Source organism: Anticarsia gemmatalis, chromosome 23 (genome assembly GCF_050436995.1).
Source record: "Anticarsia gemmatalis isolate Benzon Research Colony breed Stoneville strain chromosome 23, ilAntGemm2 primary, whole genome shotgun sequence".
Classification (NCBI taxonomy): Eukaryota; Metazoa; Arthropoda; class Insecta; order Lepidoptera; family Erebidae; genus Anticarsia; species Anticarsia gemmatalis.
In genome coordinates, this window is record NC_134767.1 from 7559670 (window position 1) to 7581104 (window position 21435).

General features: G+C 34.4%; 1 protein-coding gene across 2 annotated transcripts in view; it reads left to right on the forward strand.

Annotated features, from left to right (window-relative positions):
• The window catches only part of LOC142983217 (homeobox protein orthopedia-like), a 37894-nt gene extending 16926 nt beyond the window's left edge, over positions 1-20968 (forward strand). For both annotated transcript variants that reach the window (XM_076130116.1, XM_076130117.1), the window contains exons 5-8: positions 16739-16904; positions 17398-17550; positions 18057-18182; positions 18518-20968. In XM_076130116.1, the coding sequence (XP_075986231.1) occupies positions 16739-16904; positions 17398-17550; positions 18057-18182; positions 18518-18657 (585 nt within the window). In that variant the 3' untranslated portion in view covers positions 18658-20968. The remainder of the gene's footprint in view (positions 1-16738; positions 16905-17397; positions 17551-18056; positions 18183-18517) is intronic.
• Positions 20969-21435: the final 467 nt, after the last annotated feature.

The following is a 21435-nucleotide window of genomic DNA, read 5'->3' on the forward strand; positions in this document are numbered from 1 at the left end:
GGCTTCCAATAAAATGAATATCAAAAATAAAATAAATCTGTAAAAAAGAAAATTATTCTTCAAGTAACGTTACCTAATAAAAAAACAACTGACCGGAAAACAAAATACCGAACAAAATACAGAATCATTTTCGGCAAATCACATTTGCAGCTTAAACAACGCCTATTGTATAACGTCTAAAAATACACACAATCTTGAAAGATGGAAGCCGATTTCCTATTTGTTCTTACAACGTTCCCATCGCAAAGTGTATCGCTATCACGATCACACGTTTACGATATCGAACAAAGCCCGTCGGCAACTCCGCCGAACGTTTTAGCACCATCATAAAAATATTATACGCGATACGTGTACCATGATCTAATGTTCGAAATACGGGATTCTGGTATCATTCCGTAAGATTTTAAGAATTCGATACATATCATATATAAACTGAACATGAGTGTACCGTGTTTTGTAAGTAGTTTTTAAATACTTTTTCATGATTTAACTCAATAAATAAAGGCGGTTGAATTTTGATACAGTAAAGGTTTAAGTAATTAAGAATGTGAAAGGAATTCATCCAAAAGTAGTCATGATAGGAAATAATATGATTTATTTTTTTGTAACGTAACCAAAAGTAGTCAGCTTAGTCTTTATTCCAAGATACATCCCACAGACTATAATCCAATTCATTCTGAAAAATTAGAATTTGTTAGAAGTTAGAAAATAAAAGACAACTCCCGCACTAAGAATTGCTCTTGTGTCGCGGGGACTTTTACAAACATACAAACAACGGACACAAAGCACAACCAGACCCGAAACAATTATTTGTGGATTCGCTTTTATATTTCAGTAAAAACTATAAAATACTCCAATTTCGTTTGATACCCTACTTAAAAATTATTGACCAATATCCACAATTCAAAGCCTTAGCTCATCGTAGTCATAAAGTGTGGTCACCGGCTTCCCGGCCACCGTAGTGGCCGCGTTTATTTGTCCAGAGTCGAAACATCGCTGCATTGCATTGTGAGCTGTGCGCCCGGTTCCTGCGTTCAACGTAATTCGCACGTTTGTATACGATCAATAACTAACGCTTTGTTTTATATTTCCATGATGTTACTGTATTTTTGTATTGGTATTTGATGTATTGTGTGTATGAGTAATCAAACTTCGTGCTTGAAAAGAATTTGGTTCAATAGTTGTCAGCTTTTAGCAGAAAATAAACTTCTCTTCATATTGTATGGCACTGTTTTTCTGACATTCTAGAAATTCTTTTACCGCCATAATAAAAATCTTTGAAATTGTAAATGGTAACCGATTTAAAAAAAAAGGAGGTACCTACTATATTTGAGTCGTATGTCCATCGATTATTCCGCTACAATGAATAGAAGTGTGAAATTCTTTTTCATTGTAACTAAATTCTAAATTGTTATCATGATGATTCTACGGTCTATGTAATTTCATGATACTGATTTAAATTAACGGATCACACTGCAATACTATTTATTGCAACCAGAAGCTGAAGCAGAAGCACAAAAAATCAGCTTTACTACCAAATGTCAATGTTACGACAGGAATCACAGCAACAAAAATAAACATCGAAATTAAACCCGACAATCTTTCGCAACACTTTTAATTCACCGTAAAAAAGAACCCCCGCGACTGCAACTCACATTTTGTTTACCAAATCCTTCCATTATTAAAAAGATGTAAAGCCGTAGTGACGTGCCATGGAAGCCGGGTATCGACATCGATAAAAATAAACGTCACGGGTACCCTCATTCGTTATTCTTGACGATTAGACAGTTAAAATGGTAGCCGGGTACGTTACACGAGAAATCTTTTTCTATCATTAATTATTTAGCCTTTTTTTCGCATAACTTTTTTTAGTAGTTTCCCGAATGAGAATTTCTCTTTAATATATAATGAATGTTACGATTCTGTTTACATTTTGGCAGACAATTAACAATTTGGCCTTTTATTTTAGTTCTTTTGGTTTATTTATTCATGTTTAATTAGCGGATACGGTCTAGCTTTTGCTAATGGTTCCCCACGTCTGTCCAAGTACATTTAATTGGAATTTCTGGTCAGTTTTATTTTTAACCCCTGAAGTATTTAAAGGTAGTTTATTGTCATTTACTGATTGACTTTTTTCACGAAGATCAATTTAATATTAGTAATTATTAGTTCATTTTGTTTGTTGTAAAAATCTAGATATATATATTAAACTTCAATCAAAATATCTATACCTAGATTAGTGTTTTAATATGCATTATTTAAGGGTAACTTCAATCATTTTAAACCCACAATATTCATTACCACACCGATTGTGATCAGCCGTGTTACCCCTTACAAAAATATAATTAGGTGGAGCAACGTTCACCCCCTATATTAGGAAGCATTAGCATGCTCTCCGCACCCTGTATATTAAGATTTATTAGCCCAATAACTTAGGGTCTAAGTCCCGAGCTTAGCCCGACGTGTAATGTTTGATTATTTCGCATTATAATATTCTGGTTTCAAACAATTTGTTATATTCTTTTGAATTTTAAATTTGTTTAGCTGTCTTTTTACCCGACTGCGAGATTTTAAGGAGAGTTTTTCTAAATTTCATCTTAATTATGGAGTTTTAATGTATATTTTGTCTTTATTTATCTACTTGACATAATATTTGAATAAGTTAGTAATCTTAACTATACATATTTAATAACTTACACTTTTCACAAAACTCTAAGAATAAACATAACCTTGTAACTAAATATTTTACAGTTTTGAGAGATTTCCCAATAGATGCTGATGTTTTAATCACATAAAATACTTTACTTTTTACTTTGATACTAAAATATTCCTTTAATTAACGTATAAAAAGAGTATGAATGTGAATAAAACAAAAGAAGAAAGCATCCTAAAAGGGCGCAATTTTATGTATGACTAGTTACTGCCCGTGACTTTGTCCGCCTGAAATGATTTTCCGGGGTAAAAAGTCTCCTATGTGATAATCGGGGTGATAAGTTATCAGTGTACCAAATCTCGATAAAATCAGTCCAGGTGTATTTTGTAAAACAATAACAAAAATTTATACATATACCTCACATATACATACATCCATCCCTACTTGATAATATTAATACGATGTTTTAACTTATTGAACAGGACAGTGGACATTTATTTACACTGGCAAAAATATCAATATCATTAAAAAATACATGAAAACAAACACATACACTTAAAACGGCTATCCCAACTTTACTTCCCCATATTTAAACCCAACTTATATATAAACAATCAATTAATTAAATAACAATGAATCACGAACGAGGGAACATGTGTTAACGCGAGGCGGCTCGTAATAAAATATATTAACACCTGGATATTGATCGACAGATGCACTATTAAATATTATCGACAACTCGATAATCGATATCAATGTGTAATCACTAGTCTGTTTAATCTTTTATGGAGATTAAATTGTTTTGTTATGAGTAACTTATTTTATTTTAGGCGAGATAAAACAGTAGTTTTGTGACTAATTTAAGCCCTTCCATAAAAAGCAAGATTGCCTTTAAAAATCGGGGAAGATCTTTCAAAGAGTTATATACTTCACCCCAAACAAGGGTGTACATCCCTAGACTATGATAATAACAAGCTAATAAACCGCATTATAGGGTATAATGTACTGAATGCGTTCTCAACATAGTAATAATTTTGGCAATGACCAATTCAGTACAATTCCGATACTCCAAAACCTAACGGAAGAGCATACAGGCTCCACCGTTGACACTTAATTCCCCATCTTTCCATAAACAGCATTCCCGTTGTAACCATAATATTATCCCATAATCACATATTTACAGATACCAAAATACCATAAAAATTTAAAGCAAAGCCTTTTAACCCCGACATTATTCATAACGCATTACGTTAACCGGAGATTGCACCACATAAACACTTATCACAATAAAAGATAATGTTGCCAACCGAAAAAAAATACTCCCCAAAAACCTGGCAACCCCATATTGCGGGGATTTACCTCTGATTTAGCATTATTCGGCGGCCATTTGCAATAAAATTGTATAGAGGATACGAGATAATTTTGTGGGGTCTAAGTAAGGGTCAGTGTTCGATTCCCAGGTGGTTAAGGTTAAGAAATGAGTGATCATTAGTTTGTTTGGATAGGGTCTCTGTGAGTTATGGTGTGGACTAAAGTCTTGGTGGAAATTAATGATGGTCAGAAAGAAAACTGGTGACTTTTATTTGTTTTGCTGTCGTCACCCGAAGCAAGAGATGTATCTCTTGATGGTACATTTATAAGATCGTTCATCTAGTTTTTACAATGACAAAAAAGAAAACAAATTTCAACATGATTCTGAATTATAGACTCGTACTTTGGAAATACAAAGTTTATAAGTTATCAAAAGTGTGTCAAACACATATGTATTATGAAGTCCGGAATAAACGGCGCTAGTAGCAAGCTAAAAAAACCTTAAATCTAATAAGAAATCATATTGCTTAAAACTAATAATTTACACAGATCAACTTCAGTTTTTACTTCTTAAACATCTATCACTAAAATCCGTGCATTTCCTGCCAAGACATCGCCCGTTATAATTCACATCCGCATATAACAATATTAGTATACAAAACCGAAATCAAATTGCCAAACTTGCCACGTAATTATTCGTTCCCCTAGCAGTGTAATCCCTACACTATATTGACTTTTAAATCCGCGCCTCGCCGCTAGGGGGCACCAGCTGTTCTCTTATTAATACGGATTACCACGCTCAATTAAATACGTGTTCGAGCTCATGCCGCCCTGGTATGCAGATATTAATGTTACATTTATTTATTATGGATTTTTCGGTTTGTTAAACATGTGAGTATTGTTTTTATAGAGGATGTTTGAGCCAGATAAATGTTTAACGCTTTTTTATACTACTTAAGTATAAATCAGATACACATAAGTTCTGCGAGGATATGTACTTTTCTGTCTGCTGTGTATCTGTAATTTTTTTAAGTTTTTTTCTAACTAACTTCTTTAAAGTCAAAATATACGATGACCACGTACCATTCCATCAGTCATTCTCTCTTTATTCCAAACTAATATAAGTATCTTCATCTACCATGAACAAAAGCTTGAATTTTCCATTTATATCGGTAAATTTTCACTGTGATATTAGTAGTCTTCATATTTGCATTCTAGATTTCTACGTCTAAAAAGATAGTTTCAAGTTAGCATTATTAGCTAGCTTATTTATTAAAAGTCAAACTTAACCATTTCTGCCACAAAAAACTTTTATTTTCTTCCCCATTAATTACTTCTCACCTCCCTTCGACTGCACCATTATACTGTATGTTCCATTTGATCTCAGTGAGACAGCTACACGCGAATGTTGTTAAACCTCCCCCGGGATCTGCCGCCCTGGTACCTCGACGCGGCTGCACTAAATAATATCACTGTTTAATATTTAAGAGGTGCTTTATTTTATGGGTTTGTTAGGGTTATTGTTAAAAGATACTGTTTTTAACTGACTATGGAATCAGTATGAATTACTATAAATATGTTTTTTTCTTTGAGTGGAGTTTGCAATGACAGTTCAAACGCCAAAATATAAATAAAAGTAGTTATAATAGTCCAAGTTTTTGAAACATTAGTTTTGAATACAGGTTCGAAAGTACATTCATAAGTATTTTTATACTATGGTTCACAGTTGTCACAAAATAATTTAGTATCCTTAAAAGGAAATCAACCCCTTATTTTCGAAAAATTACAAATAAACCTCTTAAACAATAAAAAATATATTTGCATAACTTTTGTTTCTATTGAAACATACTATTTCTTATAAACGGATATCACAAAAAAAGTAAAGATCAGAACTTATGAACAGCTGATACTCTCACTAAAATCTAAAGTTATCTTTACAGATACTAGGTACCTATCAGTAAAAAACGAAACCTTATCCCAATTTCTGGTCCAATATTGCACTAAAACAACCCGTAACTTAAACGCAGCTTAGTTCAAATCTACATAAATTAACATTATGGTCAAAAAATATAATATTTTCTACAAAAAAACCTCGCAATATTTTCCTGGAAGCCGTCTTGGAAGCCGGAACAGAGTTATAATGAAACAACATCCATTCAATTTACAGTGGCTTAAGCCGTCGGATTAAGCCACCGTCACGACGAATAATTAAGTTTTCATAAACTCAAATGCTTAGTACAAGTTTGTTGGAAAGTTTCAAGACAATTACTTATTAAGACAAATGCGGAAGAGTTTCTTCGCGGATTGTTTGAATTGTATAAACGTTTTTAAAGATTTTGTTTGAATATAAATTAATTTTCGGTCAAGATTTAAGTGTCTGGTATTTCGTTTCCCTTTTAAGATTGATCTTATTCAAATTAGTTTTGGAAGAAGAAAGAAAATTAAGGGGTCTTCAAGACTTTTGGTATTTGCATATAGTTATATTTTTTCTTTCATTAGACTTTGTGAAGATTATTAAAGAAATGGTTTTTAGTTCAAACAATCGCAGCTTGTAGACTTTGCATTATTTCATTCCTTCAATCGATTAAGATTTTAATGATTTATGAGCATCAAAATGTACGTTGCTTTATAAAATGTAGGTTTCATAAAAATAAATGAAAATTCTGTATGTAAAAGACCACGGAAGGAAAATAGCGTGATGCGATATATAAAAATTCTACATTGACCAATAATTTAACTCTAGAAATTATAATTATTTCGGTTTCAGGAAGTCCGACGGTAATGAAAAGTTGGAAATACTAACTGCCAAAAACAAATTGGTTTAAACAACCTTTAAAATAAACATTTTATACGAAACTTACACAACGAACCTTGAAATTGTAACGGCAATAGAAAACATCTGTGAAAAATTCAACTGTCTAGCTATCACAGTTCCTGAGATACCACCTAGTGATATACAGACAGACAGACAGGGAAGTCTTAGCAATATCTATTTTTGTCCTGTGGGTACGAAACCAAAAAAACTATCTCTATATTTCGCGAACCAATAAATTTAAGCAACGCAAAACTCAATAGTTTCAAGTTTTTTTTACTGGAAATATGTAGGTATGAAAATACTTTCACAAATTATTTTACATTTTATTACAAAATACCTTCTCAAATATACCATATTTATACGCAATAATAATACACATATTTTGAAAGCTCAAAGAAAGCTCCCTCCGGTATTATTTACGTAGGAAGTAGGCACACACGGTACATAGGACTGCCGGAAGTGAGGCGGGCGGGGCTCGGCTAGGGATTAACTTAATATAAATTATTTATCGATAAATATATTAATTTTATTACACGATAATATGTGTTTCATTGGCGTAATCTTTTTAATCGTGTAATCTTTTGATGTGTGGTTATTTATAGTCCATAGCCATACACTCACCGGTAAATGATCTGAGGGATAAGCAAACCTTGGTGCGGTCATTCAAAAAATTGGTGACTGCATAGTGGTATTTAAACTGGGAAACTTCGTGCTTCGGAGGGCACGGAAGTAAGAAGTCGATCCCAGTTGTTGTCAATTAAGATAACAGTCGTTAAGTCACGTCAAAGGCCTCCGCGCGGCTTGAAAAACTTTGACACTAGGTTGATTACTAACCATACGATAGGCAGAAGATTTAACTTCTTTAAAATGTATTGAATGTATTGTGTTATGCTAAATTAATAAATCAAAAGGAAGTAATATGAGGTTTATACTTTTAATTCTTACTTTAAATTTTTCGAATTGCACGACTACTGATTGCTAGAACGTGTAATATTACGTTTCTTAACCCTGTCCTGTCCCACTGCTGGGAACTGGGACTGCAGGAAACTGGTCCTCTGGAAATAATATAAAAAACAATTAGAATATCTCAACATTCCCTTCCCCAAGATTTCAATCAGTGTCGCTTGCATGTCTAACCCCTGGTTTCTGAGGTACATTTAGCGGTAGTTTATTTATTCAATAGTGTCAAAACTCATACAAAAAAACGCTTTTGAATAGATAAACTACCGTTAAATTTACTCCGAAACCAGGGGTTAATAAAGTACAACCGTACTTTCCCATTTTGTTTAAATGTCTGTAACTCTTTCCCGCAAAAAATACTCATTGGATTTAGATAATATTTGGCACCAATACAGTTTAAAACCTGCACTAACAAATCTATACTAACACATATAGGATTATTTCTTAATTAACACTCGAATAAAGTGGGAGATGGAAATCAGAATGTATTACAATTTTGTACGCGTTAAAAATATGACTGGACACAGGTCAATTTTCAGATTTGACGTTTGTTAATTATGTACCTAACATGGGACCTCCCCGCCGCCTTAAAATTCTTTTATTCACATTATCTCTATACCTAATACTAGAGTTACTTGTAGTATATTGAACAAAATAATTTGGAGCACCAATAGTTATAAAATCATATAAGATTCTCTCAATACAGGATTTTTTCCCTTGTACAAACTATTTTACTATGTACACGCACCTAAATTTATCGAAATATCAAATCGAATCAAATCAAATAATTATATTTCACCTTACAACACCCATAGACCCATACCTTAACCTAAGAATGCATAACTTGTAACTAATTTTTAAAATGCTATACATAAAACTATTAAAATATTATTTTCTAGTAGCCACCCGCGACTTCGTCAGCGTAGAATCCCTTCCCGTGTTAATCCCGATCCATCGGGAACTCCGCGATGAAAAGTAGCCTATGTGTTATTCTGGATCTTCAGCTACCTATATGCCAAATTTAATCGTAATCAATTCAGTAGTATTTCCGTGAAAGAGTAACAAACATCCATAAATTCTCACAAACTTACGCATTTATAATATTATTAGAATCATTTGATGTAATAATATGTACATAGGAAATATACATACAATCGAAATGCTTTTGCATAAATTAACAGTCTCCTAATTTGCGCTACAGTTTTAATTGATTCATAGCTAAAAACTTCCCCAAAACACCGAACGTACTATATTAAAAAAAGTAACAGTAACAAGTATTAATTTTCAAAGATTTTAGTTGCAGTTTCATAATAATTAATAACTTTATTAAACAATATCGACACACTACACCCCATCACTATCGCGCGCGAGGGGTGTACGCTTGCGCGCGTATGTATCGAGCGACCGGCTATATACCTCACTATGTACATGACATACTACATACTGACTACGCAAGACAATCACGATACAAGCTTTGTTTTATTTAGATATTTTGGAAATATTGCAATAATATGATATAGGAGTGAGAGTATTCTTTGATAAATGACGAATTTGTGCAAAGGTCAAGTTATCGATGGGTAGCCCGAAAGTCACGGGTATTTTATGGTTGTTAAAAATATTGCCAAATAGATGCTGTCTCTGTTCTTCGTTACTTACTAGGAACTCTAGGAAGCTAATTTTTTCGAGACGAGCGGCGAAAATTTAACACAGTCGAAGTTCAGCAATAGCTCTGACTACAGTTGTGATTTTATGAATAGAAACAAGCTCGATCTGCAATAGTTGTAAGAAAATAATATAGTAAAAGAGGTAGGTTTATTAAGTTTTAGAAAACTAGTAGTTTATATAAATAAATATAAATCACCGAATAATAAAGTAACTGAAACATATTTAAAATTTAACTACACCTGGGCGACGTCGGGCCATTCCGCTAGTTTGGATTTGGCTGGTTTATTCCACACGACTAAGATGATTTTAAAGATAAAAAAAAGATGCGAAAATAGTTTCTTATTGTAATTACTCAAAAAACTAGGCCTTTAATACAAAAACCTTTTAAAAACACTGTGAAGCGACCTTATTTATCAAAATAGCGTAACGCAGGATAAACGTTTCAGCCACGGGTCGGATCGAACACTGATTGATATTTACGAGCACCACGCGGCCAGCATACTCGCTACTGAGTCACTGGGGACTGACACGTTAGTCGAAAGGTTTAATAAACGATAGTTAGAAGAAACTTAAGAAGTTTATACAAACATTTTTGTGATATAATGGCATATTATATAGTAGACAGATAATATTTGAAGAGTTACTGGCCTTCTCGACTCATTCTGAATTGCTGTTTACAAATATGATAATATATGTAAAAATCTATCAATTTTTACTGAATACTATTACTATGCTCGGTCGCTATAAAGATAAACAGTTAGATCCAGCATTAGCTTATTTAGATAGGCCTAACTAGATATAAATAAATTGTAGAAATTGCCTACTGTCACAACAATCCTTATTACAAGACAAGTTATTGAGAAAGATAGGAGGGAATCTTGATCATGGATAGCGGTTCTCAATCATGATAATAAAATTTTTGATTCAATCTCTCAGTCCATTATAGCAATTATTTTAAAGCTAGCCAACTAGGTCCTTGGAGCTAGCTTACTACTGTAGGTACTACCTACAATGAGATCGCATCACACGCTAAATCAGTTTTGACAATAAAAATAAAAAATCATTTATTAACAGTCCATAGTTGTATAACATAAGATCGGTAAAGCCACACTAGGCATAGCCTGTTTCGTGGCTAAAGATTACAGGGTACGACTATAGGTACTTTCATAGTAAAAATCTTTATACTAGTAGGAACAACATAGTATTTTATAAAATGAGGTGTAAGAATATAAGCAGAAAGATAGGTATACCAAGAATCAGTTCATGAACAAAATACAGTAGCCACCACAAAATAGATCAAACACACAGGAAATACATAGAAAACAGCTTTTCCAGTAATGAAAAACTCGTGACCGAAACAAAATATTCCTATGAGATGGTAACACTGACTACCGTGACGGTGTGTTTGTAGTAGCACTTAGCACTTTAGCCGCTGGTGCAATACACGGGCGCCACGGGTATCGTGAAACACTTATTAGCAGTTAGCGAATGACTCATCAAAAATATGTGAAGAAATCAGGCTAGGTTCTATAATCGTTATTGAAATTATCGGATTTCGAATAATATTATACGATATTGATATCAAAGTTTCGGATAGGAGAAGAGTCTTAATTGATAAGCTTATAAAGATTATAGATATAGATTTTTTTCTCTTAGCCTTTTTGAGTGACTCACTTGGGCAAAGGCACACCTTTTCTTCCACATCGCCCCGACAAGTCCTCATCAATTGCGTCCAAATTATCCCGTCGTATGGATTTCTCGCGTCTGCAATGACCATCCCCTGGCACCCAGTTAGTGGATATATGGACCCATCTTTCCGAATGCATGCATAATGTGTCCATTACGGTCTTTTCGCCTACGTTAGCTATGCTAGTATGGGAGCGCGGAATAGCACATAATTTCATACAAGTAACCTGTCTACCAGTAATAGTTTCTTTCCGTATCTAATAGAAATGTGAAAATGTGGTAGTTTCGTTATTTATGTGTTAATTCGTGTGTATTTCTTGTTTGTCAAAGTTGATATTGTTGATTTAGATAAGACTTCATAATTAGGATGTCTTTTGTAATTGTTATAATAGACTAGATAGCAAATATGCGAGTATTTGGCTAAAGATTTATATGTTTATCTGGGATAAAGTTTATTTTATCAATTTGCGTACACTGAAATGGCGCCAGTCGTTTCTCTGAAAGTATATTCTAAGTTTACGAGCTCTTACAAATACTTGATGTTTTAAATGTATAATTTCCAGTCATCATACAGATCATGAGACGCTAAGCTTATTTAAGATGGAGTCCAATATCTCCACTAAGAGCACTTACCGGCTTTCTTCAACAACACACTGCAAGTTTTCAAGTTTTGTTTAACTATTTCCCGCGATCAAAAAATTATATTAGTCGCTATTAGTAAAAGATTACGCTCCCGCTTCCACTACCACTACCGCTTATAACTTAGCCCACAAACCGCTAGTACAGCACGGCAAGCCCGCTAGCCACGAAGCACAAACACAGTCCGCTAAACACATGCTCACGACGCGCGCTCACGCTTGTGAAACATACCGTACTATGACACGAACTATCCGATATTGCTGCACACAAATTGATGCAATGATAGCCTTGGATAAGTTGCTACAATCTTTCAGAACTTTTTGTGACGGTACGGAGTTTGTTACACACAAAAATGTAGCCAATTTCGAAATAATATAAGTTGGTATCAGCTGACTGTCTACCGACAGAAGCGAACTCTACCTCGGTCGAGTTTGATTGGAACTAATATCTATAAAATTTCTAACCAGGGCATAATCATATGCTGTAGTCTCTTGGAAATAAACTAATATTTATAAATCTAACTAGTTTTCACAATAAGCAGCACCATTATAATACAGCTAAGTATAGTAATCAGGACAGGTGCCTAAAACATAGTAATCGAAAAGATCCATCTTAAAGATTCAAACCCTTCTCAAGAACTTTTTCATCGCAAAAGATAGTTTACGTTACTCGATTTATCTACTCACTTAATCAATCAAAGCAACCCACAGTGTAGATCTATACTAATAGTATAAAGCTGAAGAGTTTGTTTGTTTGAACGCGCTAATCTCAGGAACTACAGGTGCGATTTGAAAAATTCTTTCAATGTTAGATAGCCCACTTATCGAGGAAGTAATAGGCTATTTATCATCACGCTACGACCAATAGGAGCAGAGTACCAGTAAAAAATGTTACAAATACGGGAAAAATTTTGACCCATTCTCTTATGTGACGCAACCGAAGTTGCGCTAGTCAGCTAGTTTAAAATATCGTTCCAACAAAGTACTTCGCCTACCTCCCTCCATTTTCAACGTTTTTAAAAATCACCTCACTTTACTTCGCTCATGACAAATGAAAAAAATATCCTCGGCTTAAATTCGGATCGGCGGTGATTGCCGACCATTGCCGAATATTGCCGAATATCGCCGGGTTTTCCCGAGCGTCTGTCAAACCGAGTAGGGTTGGGCCTCGAGGGATTTTTCACTGATTGTTAAGTTGTGTTCAGTTCAAGACGAATGGCTTATGTTCGAAAGTAAGTTTTGTTATGTAAAATATTTGAATTCTGGATAGATTTGTTTAATGGAAGAAGAAAGTTTAATGTTGAAACTTGCAAGGTTAGGTAAATAGTAATAAGTTACGGTAAGAACACTATTCATTTAAAGAAATTCGTTTCGCAAATATATCTCTTCGCTGATTCGTTTATTGTACAAATGATAAATAAGTTAAAATTTCGTACAACATACCTATATTGATACAATAAAAATAGAAGAAAAAGACGTAAGAATGACAGAAAAATACACTCCATAAAATGTCGTTTTAATGTAGTTTCAATTTGTTGTCAGATATGTAAACTACAATACATTTAAGTTAAACTTAATAAAGTTTAACACACTGCTTATCTACTTTTAGTTTCAATAAAACAAAGATAGCTAAGTACTTATATAATATATGGCGCAAATAATCTTCCTTCTTAAAATACTCCAGAATATTGCCTAGTATTTTCATTATTCCCGCAACCTACATACAAAATAAATAACTCAGCTGTACATAATGTCAATGTATAAACAAGTTGGAACGACAAACAAAAAGGAAAAGCGTCAAGCGCGTCCCGACCACGGCCCGCCATAAATAATGGACTCCTGCCGGTGACAGTTGCCAAATGAGTATCCGCGTCTCTTTCACACCTCGTGCCGTCTCACTCGCGATAGATAGTAAGGCTGCTATTGATAACAAGCGGTAGCGACTGTTAGATAAATATATAGGTTTGAAAAAAAAAACGTGTTAATGAAGAAAATTATTGTAATGGAGTCGTTATAATAATATGATGGAAAACATCTAACAAAATATAAAAATAGAATCAAACTACCTAGTACGAAAATATATCACGAGGTTAAGCAAGCATTGGCGCGGACCTTCTGTAGTAGAGCCGCTTGGTGGTATTTTGAGTGTCTCTTCGAGAGCAATTTGAAATCTTACTCAGTTGTTATCAACTAAGATAACAGTTGCTGAGCCAAGTCATATGCCATCGGGCTGCTTGAACAGCTTTATCACAAGGTTGACCACTAACCGTTGGAACACAGACTCCGAAGGGCAGTAGTTAAGTTGGTACTACGTTGCTACCTTTTGGTTAGAAGGTCGTGTTTTTATTCCCTACGTTTTCGATCCACAAGCAAACTAGGTTATACCTTGTGCCTGTTAGTAAACGTCCCAGCAATAAAAGCGATTATTAATTAGTGTTTTCATTTTAACAAACAAGAGAAAATAAATCTGAATTGTAAGAAATCATAAATTATTAATCTTAACAATCCCGCTAGCGCTTATACCGAGCTACTACCTAATGGTACATTTTTAATGTGGCCGGCGTTACGTGCGAGGGTGGATTCTGTTGTTTTAATGTACTGTTGTTATTGTGCTTTCATTATATGTGATAACGTGTGCTCGTCTTGTGGATCGTGATGAATGAATTTTATATCAACTGTTTTACATTTAGTTTGGATTTTTGTTTGTATGACTTATTTACGCGGATGAAGCGAATTTGAATGTTCTTTTTGAGTTTTATTGAGAGATTTTTTGTAGAGATTTAAAATAACTGTTTATTATGCACTAGCTGACCCGTGCAACTTCGCTTGCGTCACATAAGAGAGAATGGGTCAAAATTTTCCCTGTTTTTGTTACATTCTTCACTGATTGATGATATAGCACCTTCCTCGATAAATGGACTATCTAACACTGAAAGCATTTGTCGAATCGGACCAGTAGTTCCTGAGATTAGCGCGTTCAAACAAACAAACAATCAAACAAACAAACTCTTCAGCTTTATAATATTAGTATAGATATAGGCAGAATTCAGCAATATCTTACTTCTTGTAGTGATGCTCAAAAGTGTTTCGGTCCTTACATACATGCCAAAGTTGAAAATGTAGTTCGATAATAAAGTTATTGAAAGTTGAGATACACTTCTACATTCTGTCAAGATTCGGCCGTTAGATTATTTATTAGATTTGATTTAAGGGGTAATTTCCAAAGGTATTTTATTGACGGTAATAATTTCTGTCAACACACAATTCTGTTTTTCCGGCCATACGGCAACAGAATCAAGTGTTTGAAACTTTTGCTTTATCTTTCTAGCCCTTAGGTATAACATCTATTCGTAAGTTAACAATTCTAATAACACAGGTATTATTGGGAATATGTACAGTCTATTTCTAATAAAAAACTATACTATACTAAACGATTTACCAGCCACATAAGGCTACACCCGAACTCCTCCCCTACCCGTAAGATCAAAGGCAGTGATAAACGAGCCGGGATGATCTCGTATTAGAGGAATCAATATCGCGGCTGTTGACAAATGATGTGCGATTTACGTCGGCTCTATAGCTCTATGTACGAACTTTCACGTGAGGTGATTAATGGTAAACGGTTTCGGAAGCCAGTTGGTTGTGGGTGAAATATTAATAAAGGTTTTGCAGTTCATGGAATAATGTGTGGTTGCTTTGAATTGACGATCAAAATATTTAGGTTTGATACACTACATTCTTAACTTACAAATGTATCTAATTATCATGCTTGAATACTCTAGTTTTGCACCAAGTTTTTCACAAAAGTTAATTTGCTAGAATTGGTATTTCCGTACTTTTGTTTTCAATTTTAATTTCAAATCTAACTGTAGACAAAAATACTAAAATAAGACATCATAAAATATCTCCACGTTGAATGGCAATGCTTATTCTCTGTCCTTAGAAAAGGCCAGCCCTCTGGTTCACAACTAGTGAATGCAATCCCGATCTCGCGGGATCCCGATCTCGCGAGATCCCGTGTATTTTTTCGGGATCAATCCCGAAGCCTAATATGGCGAGATCCCGTTCGGGATTGTCGGAGAGGCCATTTTCAGCAGCTGGGTACATTGCAATAGACTTGAGATGCCGATTAGAAGCTCGTACTATTGATACACTTTGTATTTTAAGAGGCTACTTTCAAAATGCCATGTGATTACTTTTTATTTTGATCTCCTGGAGCTACACCTACTTTTTTGATTATGTTCATGTTATTACACCTGTTAATTATGTTACGTTGTTAGTAATATCTATACTAATATTATAAAGCTGAAGAGTTTGTTTGTGTGTTTGTTTGAACGCGCTAATCTCAGGAACTACTGCTCCGATTTGAAAAATTCTTTTACAGTTAGATAGCCCATTCATCGAGCAAGGTTATAGGCCATATATCATCACGCTACGACCATTAGGAGCGGAGTAGTAACGAAAAATGTTACAAAAACGGGAAAAATTATGACGCATTCTCTCTTACGTGACGCAAGCGAAGTTGCGCGGGTCAGCTAGTTGAAAAATAAAGGCTTTTATTTTCTTTCAAATAATAATTTATTGCATTCACCACACTATCACACACATATTACATTAAACAAGCCGTTTGAATTGTATTATTTTTACTAACTAGACGGGATCCCGAAAATCTCGGGATCCCGCGGGATTGATATTTCTGATCGCGAGGGATCTCGAGTTGACGATCTCGAGTCGGGATTGCATTCCCTATTCACAACACAATTATCAACAATTTATCGACTTCCTTATTTTTTTTAGGTTTCAAAAATGCAAACTACTACAACTACAGTTAAAAGTTTAAAACCAATTTAGCATCTTACCTTTAAAAACGGAAAATATATAATATCAACACACAGTTAAAACAGCAAATTAAATTCAAGAAAAATCATCAACCAAACACTTTCAAACTAAATTCAAGAAATCTATACCCAAAAACATAAACCATTATAAAACAAACTCTATTCTTTGCAGGTATGGTTCCAGAACCGTCGTGCGAAGTGGAAGAAACGCAAGAAGAGCACGAACGTGTTCAGGTCGCCGGGCGCGCTGCTGCCCTCGCACGGACTGCCGCCCTTCGGCGCCGGCGACGTCTGCAGCCCGGGGGTCTTCGCTGACAGACCCTGGTCTATGCCGGCTGGTGAGTCTCACCATAACCATGTTTAACTTGCCTCCGGTTTCTGGGTACGTTAGTTTATCTATTCAAGAGCGTTTAAGCTCATGTAACCATGACAGTTTGAAAAGATAAACTACCGCTAAATGTGCTTCAGAAACCGGGCACTACTTCGTTCCGGCGACGTCTGTGAAAGCGAATTAGCCGTAGCCTTAAAGCGGTTTTGGGTTTGGGGGGGAGAGACTTATTTTCATATCCGTTGCTTCCTTATGAATTTCCTTTAAGAAGTGCAAATGTATCATACAGTTGCAACAATATTTTCCTTGCTTCTTTACTAAGTACGTTTTCTTTAAAGATATTAAAGGAATAATCATAAGTACTAAAATGCTGTAAAAGATATTTTTTTCTTCACTTGAAATCAATTCATGATAATATTAGAGCTTATTTATTTATAAATCCCTTTAACTAATCCTTCTAAACTTTATTCATGACATTTTCTCACTAACCTTGCATCTTCCAGGTCTAGGCCAGCTGTCCCAGGGTGGAGTATCGATGGGTGGTTTCGGTGCCGGTGGACTGCCGCAGCTCGCCGCTGACCTCAACCCCTCGCTGCCGATCAGCTCCGTCGCGTCAGGACAACCCTACCAGGGGCATTACCCGCTTAACTCACTCGGTTAGTATCTTCTATTACATAGTCTTGCTACATAATAAATGAAATCGCTTACAAGCATTAAATTCTAGAAACATTTATGGGTCGGTTTTTTGGTTTATAAATGACACTAAACGGTAAAGCAACAAGTTAAAATGTTTCAAGTCCTGTAGCACATTTGACCGAAATTAAACTTCTTTAAAGTAGAGCAATAATAGCTGTGACACAAAATATTTATTACCACAAAACCATTAAGCCGTTACGTAGACGTGTAGAAGACACTGCACACTATAACACAATTTAAGTGCGGTAGCTTTAGTTTAGCAGTGTGTGAGGAAAAACTCTACCAAGTAATAGGCTAAAGCCGCATTATAAGCCTTCCTACTTGCAAGATTTTTTCTTGCGCACTGCCTCTCTGTGTCAATACTGAAGTAGTTCCTTTGGTCTAATGTGACATTACATAAACCCGTAAGTGAACGGTTTGTTCTTACATCTGGTTGTGTTACTAACACATGTTGCGTTGTTTCCAGGCGACACAATGATGTCGTACTGCAACAACATCAGCGGGCAGCAGTCGGGCGGCGCGCTCGAGGGCTCGCCCACGCCGCCGCACATGGCGCACTGTGCCAACAATAACGCCTCGCCTACTGCCTCCGGTAAACGATAATATTTTATTAATAGAACTAATCAATCGAATAGCTGATGTAAACAAGTAACAGTTTTGATAGTCTGACTATCTACCTAATTCTTGACTATCTATAGTCACACTATCTGACGTACGTAGGTAGATATTTAAACACAAATTTTAGTTTACTCATAGATCTGAATAACACTCCCTCATTATCAAACTCTTAAAACGACATGAGTATATTGGTTTTTCCCACTTTGTTGAGTACAATTAGGCTCTTTGATTACCTCATTTCATGTAGGAAGCATTTCACATATGTGATATTTACTTATAAAATTCTAACTAAATATTTTTCCATCACAGGTGGTGGCGGCGAACCTCCAGAAGAGGAAGTATGGCGCGGTCACAGCATCGCAGCGCTGCGGCGGCGCGCGTCCGAGCTGTCCGCCGCCATCCCGCCGTACCTTCAACTCAACTACGACGCCCACAGCCCCGTCTACTGACGGCATATGAACTACCAGTACACACAACACGAACAATGAACAACACTTGGTTAATTACCGACAAGTTTTAAAAAACAACAGAAAATCAATGACTCTTGGATTTTGTGTTTCTGGTTTCCCGGCTCTCAATAAATTGTAGTCAGAAATTTAAGCCAATTAGCTAAGAACTAAGAAGCGATAAATGACTTCTGGATTTAGTTTTTTTGGCTTCCCAGTTCAAAAGGCTTTTGAGAATGATAATTACTTGATCTACTATCAAAGTATTCCTTAAGTGAAGACTGTATAATTTCGTGAATTAATTGCAAAATTACTGAGTTAAGTTTGTGTTCAGCAACAATGTATTTAGAAAAGAGTTACGGTTTTCGACATCCAAGTGTTCTTTATTATTTTTGTCCAAGATTTCGCTCTTCTTAGTGCAAGATCAAGCCAAATGAAAAAGAAAATACCCAAATCAGGGTAAAATAAAGGCTATGACTGTGACGCTAACGGCTTCATCACAAAAATTTCAATCAAGAAATATAAAGCTTAAATCAATACGTATTAAAGTCTCGAACCTAAAGTGACAATGCCTCACGATATTCCCGAGACATTATCAGTTGGTCTCACTACTTACAGATAAGTATCGGTTAGCTTAACAAGTGGAATATTGGCAGATTTTAAAATACGTTTGCTATTTGTCACTTCAATGACTATCTTTTAAATTGGATAGTTAAGATTCGATAGTCAATCTGTAAGTTGTGAAATCAGCTCTATATCTTACGATAAAATTGTGAGCTGTATTAAAAAAATACGTGTATACGCATTCGTACAATAATAAATGATAGTTTAATATAAGCTATTTATTATTTAAGTAACGTAATAAAGTATTAAATAGTTTAAATAGTTATTAATATTGATGTATTTACGCATTTGACGTAATTCTGGTTAGAGTAGGCTGGTTCAACACATTCCATTTCAAATGTAGTATAGTCTACCGTTATAGAATAAAGGAGATTTATCGGGCCCTGTTAATAACTTATGTTTTACTGATATTGCTAGAGAATTAACGCAATTTTGCAAAGTTCTAAAGTATCAAGCAAACTAATATAAAATTGTATGGTCACGTTATTCCCGTCTGATACTAAAATACGATAGTCAATATTCAATCAGCGCAAAAGTTTAATAGTTGTGTTTTGTGACCTCAAATATTTAGTTACTTTTTGATAGTAACCCATACCTTTTTTTTACTATACTATAAAAAACAATTTGTAAAACGTCTGTTAATGAAGAAATTAGTAATATTTGTCAGTTGAATTCTAACTTTCGTTTTAGGTCTACTGCATTTACATTTTAGTACAATATTAAACAGAGTTATAACAGTATTAATAGTTAAGACATTACAAAGCCCTTACAATGATTTTAAGACATACGCCTATTGCCTGCTAAGAAAAAATAACACCAAAATTTGAAGCAAATTTATCACTTCCCACTTAAAACTGAATTCGAAAGCAAATCGTATACTTTTCAAGTAAAATTTTAGTCTGAACTGTAAAATAGCTATACGACAAAAAGGGTATTATGAAAAAAAACTCGTAATTTGTAAATTTTTTGATTAGATTACGTGATTTACGAAATATTGCATTTCCAAAATGGAGATAATATATGTATCCCAGACCTTACGCTGTATACGGAATTTCGATCCAAAGTATGTTTTATGTGTGTAAATGTATAGTTAGGTATATACAATATAGATAAACAAAATCGGAAACTCGCGGCCACTGTATTTTTAAACTTTTTTGTATTTAGTTGAAAGTGGTTGATAGTTCCTATTATGTTGAAGCCCCGTCACGCGAAAATTTTTGTTGTTTCTTAATTATTTTTTATTCAAATTTATGTTTAATCAGAAATGTTTTTTCCGTCCGTTGTTTTGTGTGTAAGTAACGCTTTCACTTAATAAAGGGGCTGTTTATTTAGAATCTCTTAATTTTAAGCATTTAACATTAATTATTTTATGTACAAACCAAAGGGAACTTAGCACATTTTGGATTAACAACACAAAATAGATGTCCTGATTTTTTCAAATTTTACGATGTCACACTACACTTTTGTTTAAAAATTGGTAAAATTAATTGGAAAAATTATATAATTTTTAATGAATTTTTGTATAAGTAAAGGACTGAGTGATTATTGATAACGTTTAGAACAAATAATATTTTAACGGAATACATTCGAATACGATAACTCGCTCGCCCGTGTATAGCCTACATTTAGTATAACAGTACTAGTTGTAAGTATTATTATACATACATACAATAAAATAGACAATGTTCAACTATGTGTTTCATTTTTCTTCATTAATCACTAGAAAAACCTGTTATAACCGAGTTACTTGCTCTATTCTTACGTAGATATGGCTGACCCTTGGACCCCATACTAAGAAGAAATTAATACATCCTGATCTAAATATACTCTCTTTAATAATTTTAGTTTTAAGGAATTCAGAAATATTAATACATTAATAAAATACTATGCACCATCTATCGGCTGGTAACGTAAATATTTGGTGCGCTAGTTGCGCCATCTGTTGGGTAATTTATGAAAGCCTTTGGACATAGTGGACGTTTAAAAGTTATAGCTATTGGACACTAGATGTCAGTAAAGATTATTAAATCATACAATTTATTCCCAAACTACAAATGCCAGAATTATTTGCAATCATTTACAACACAGGTTTTACAACTTTTAGTTTTAGTCCGACTCGGGAATCGAACCTACGTAAGTGCTATTAGTTCTAGCTAT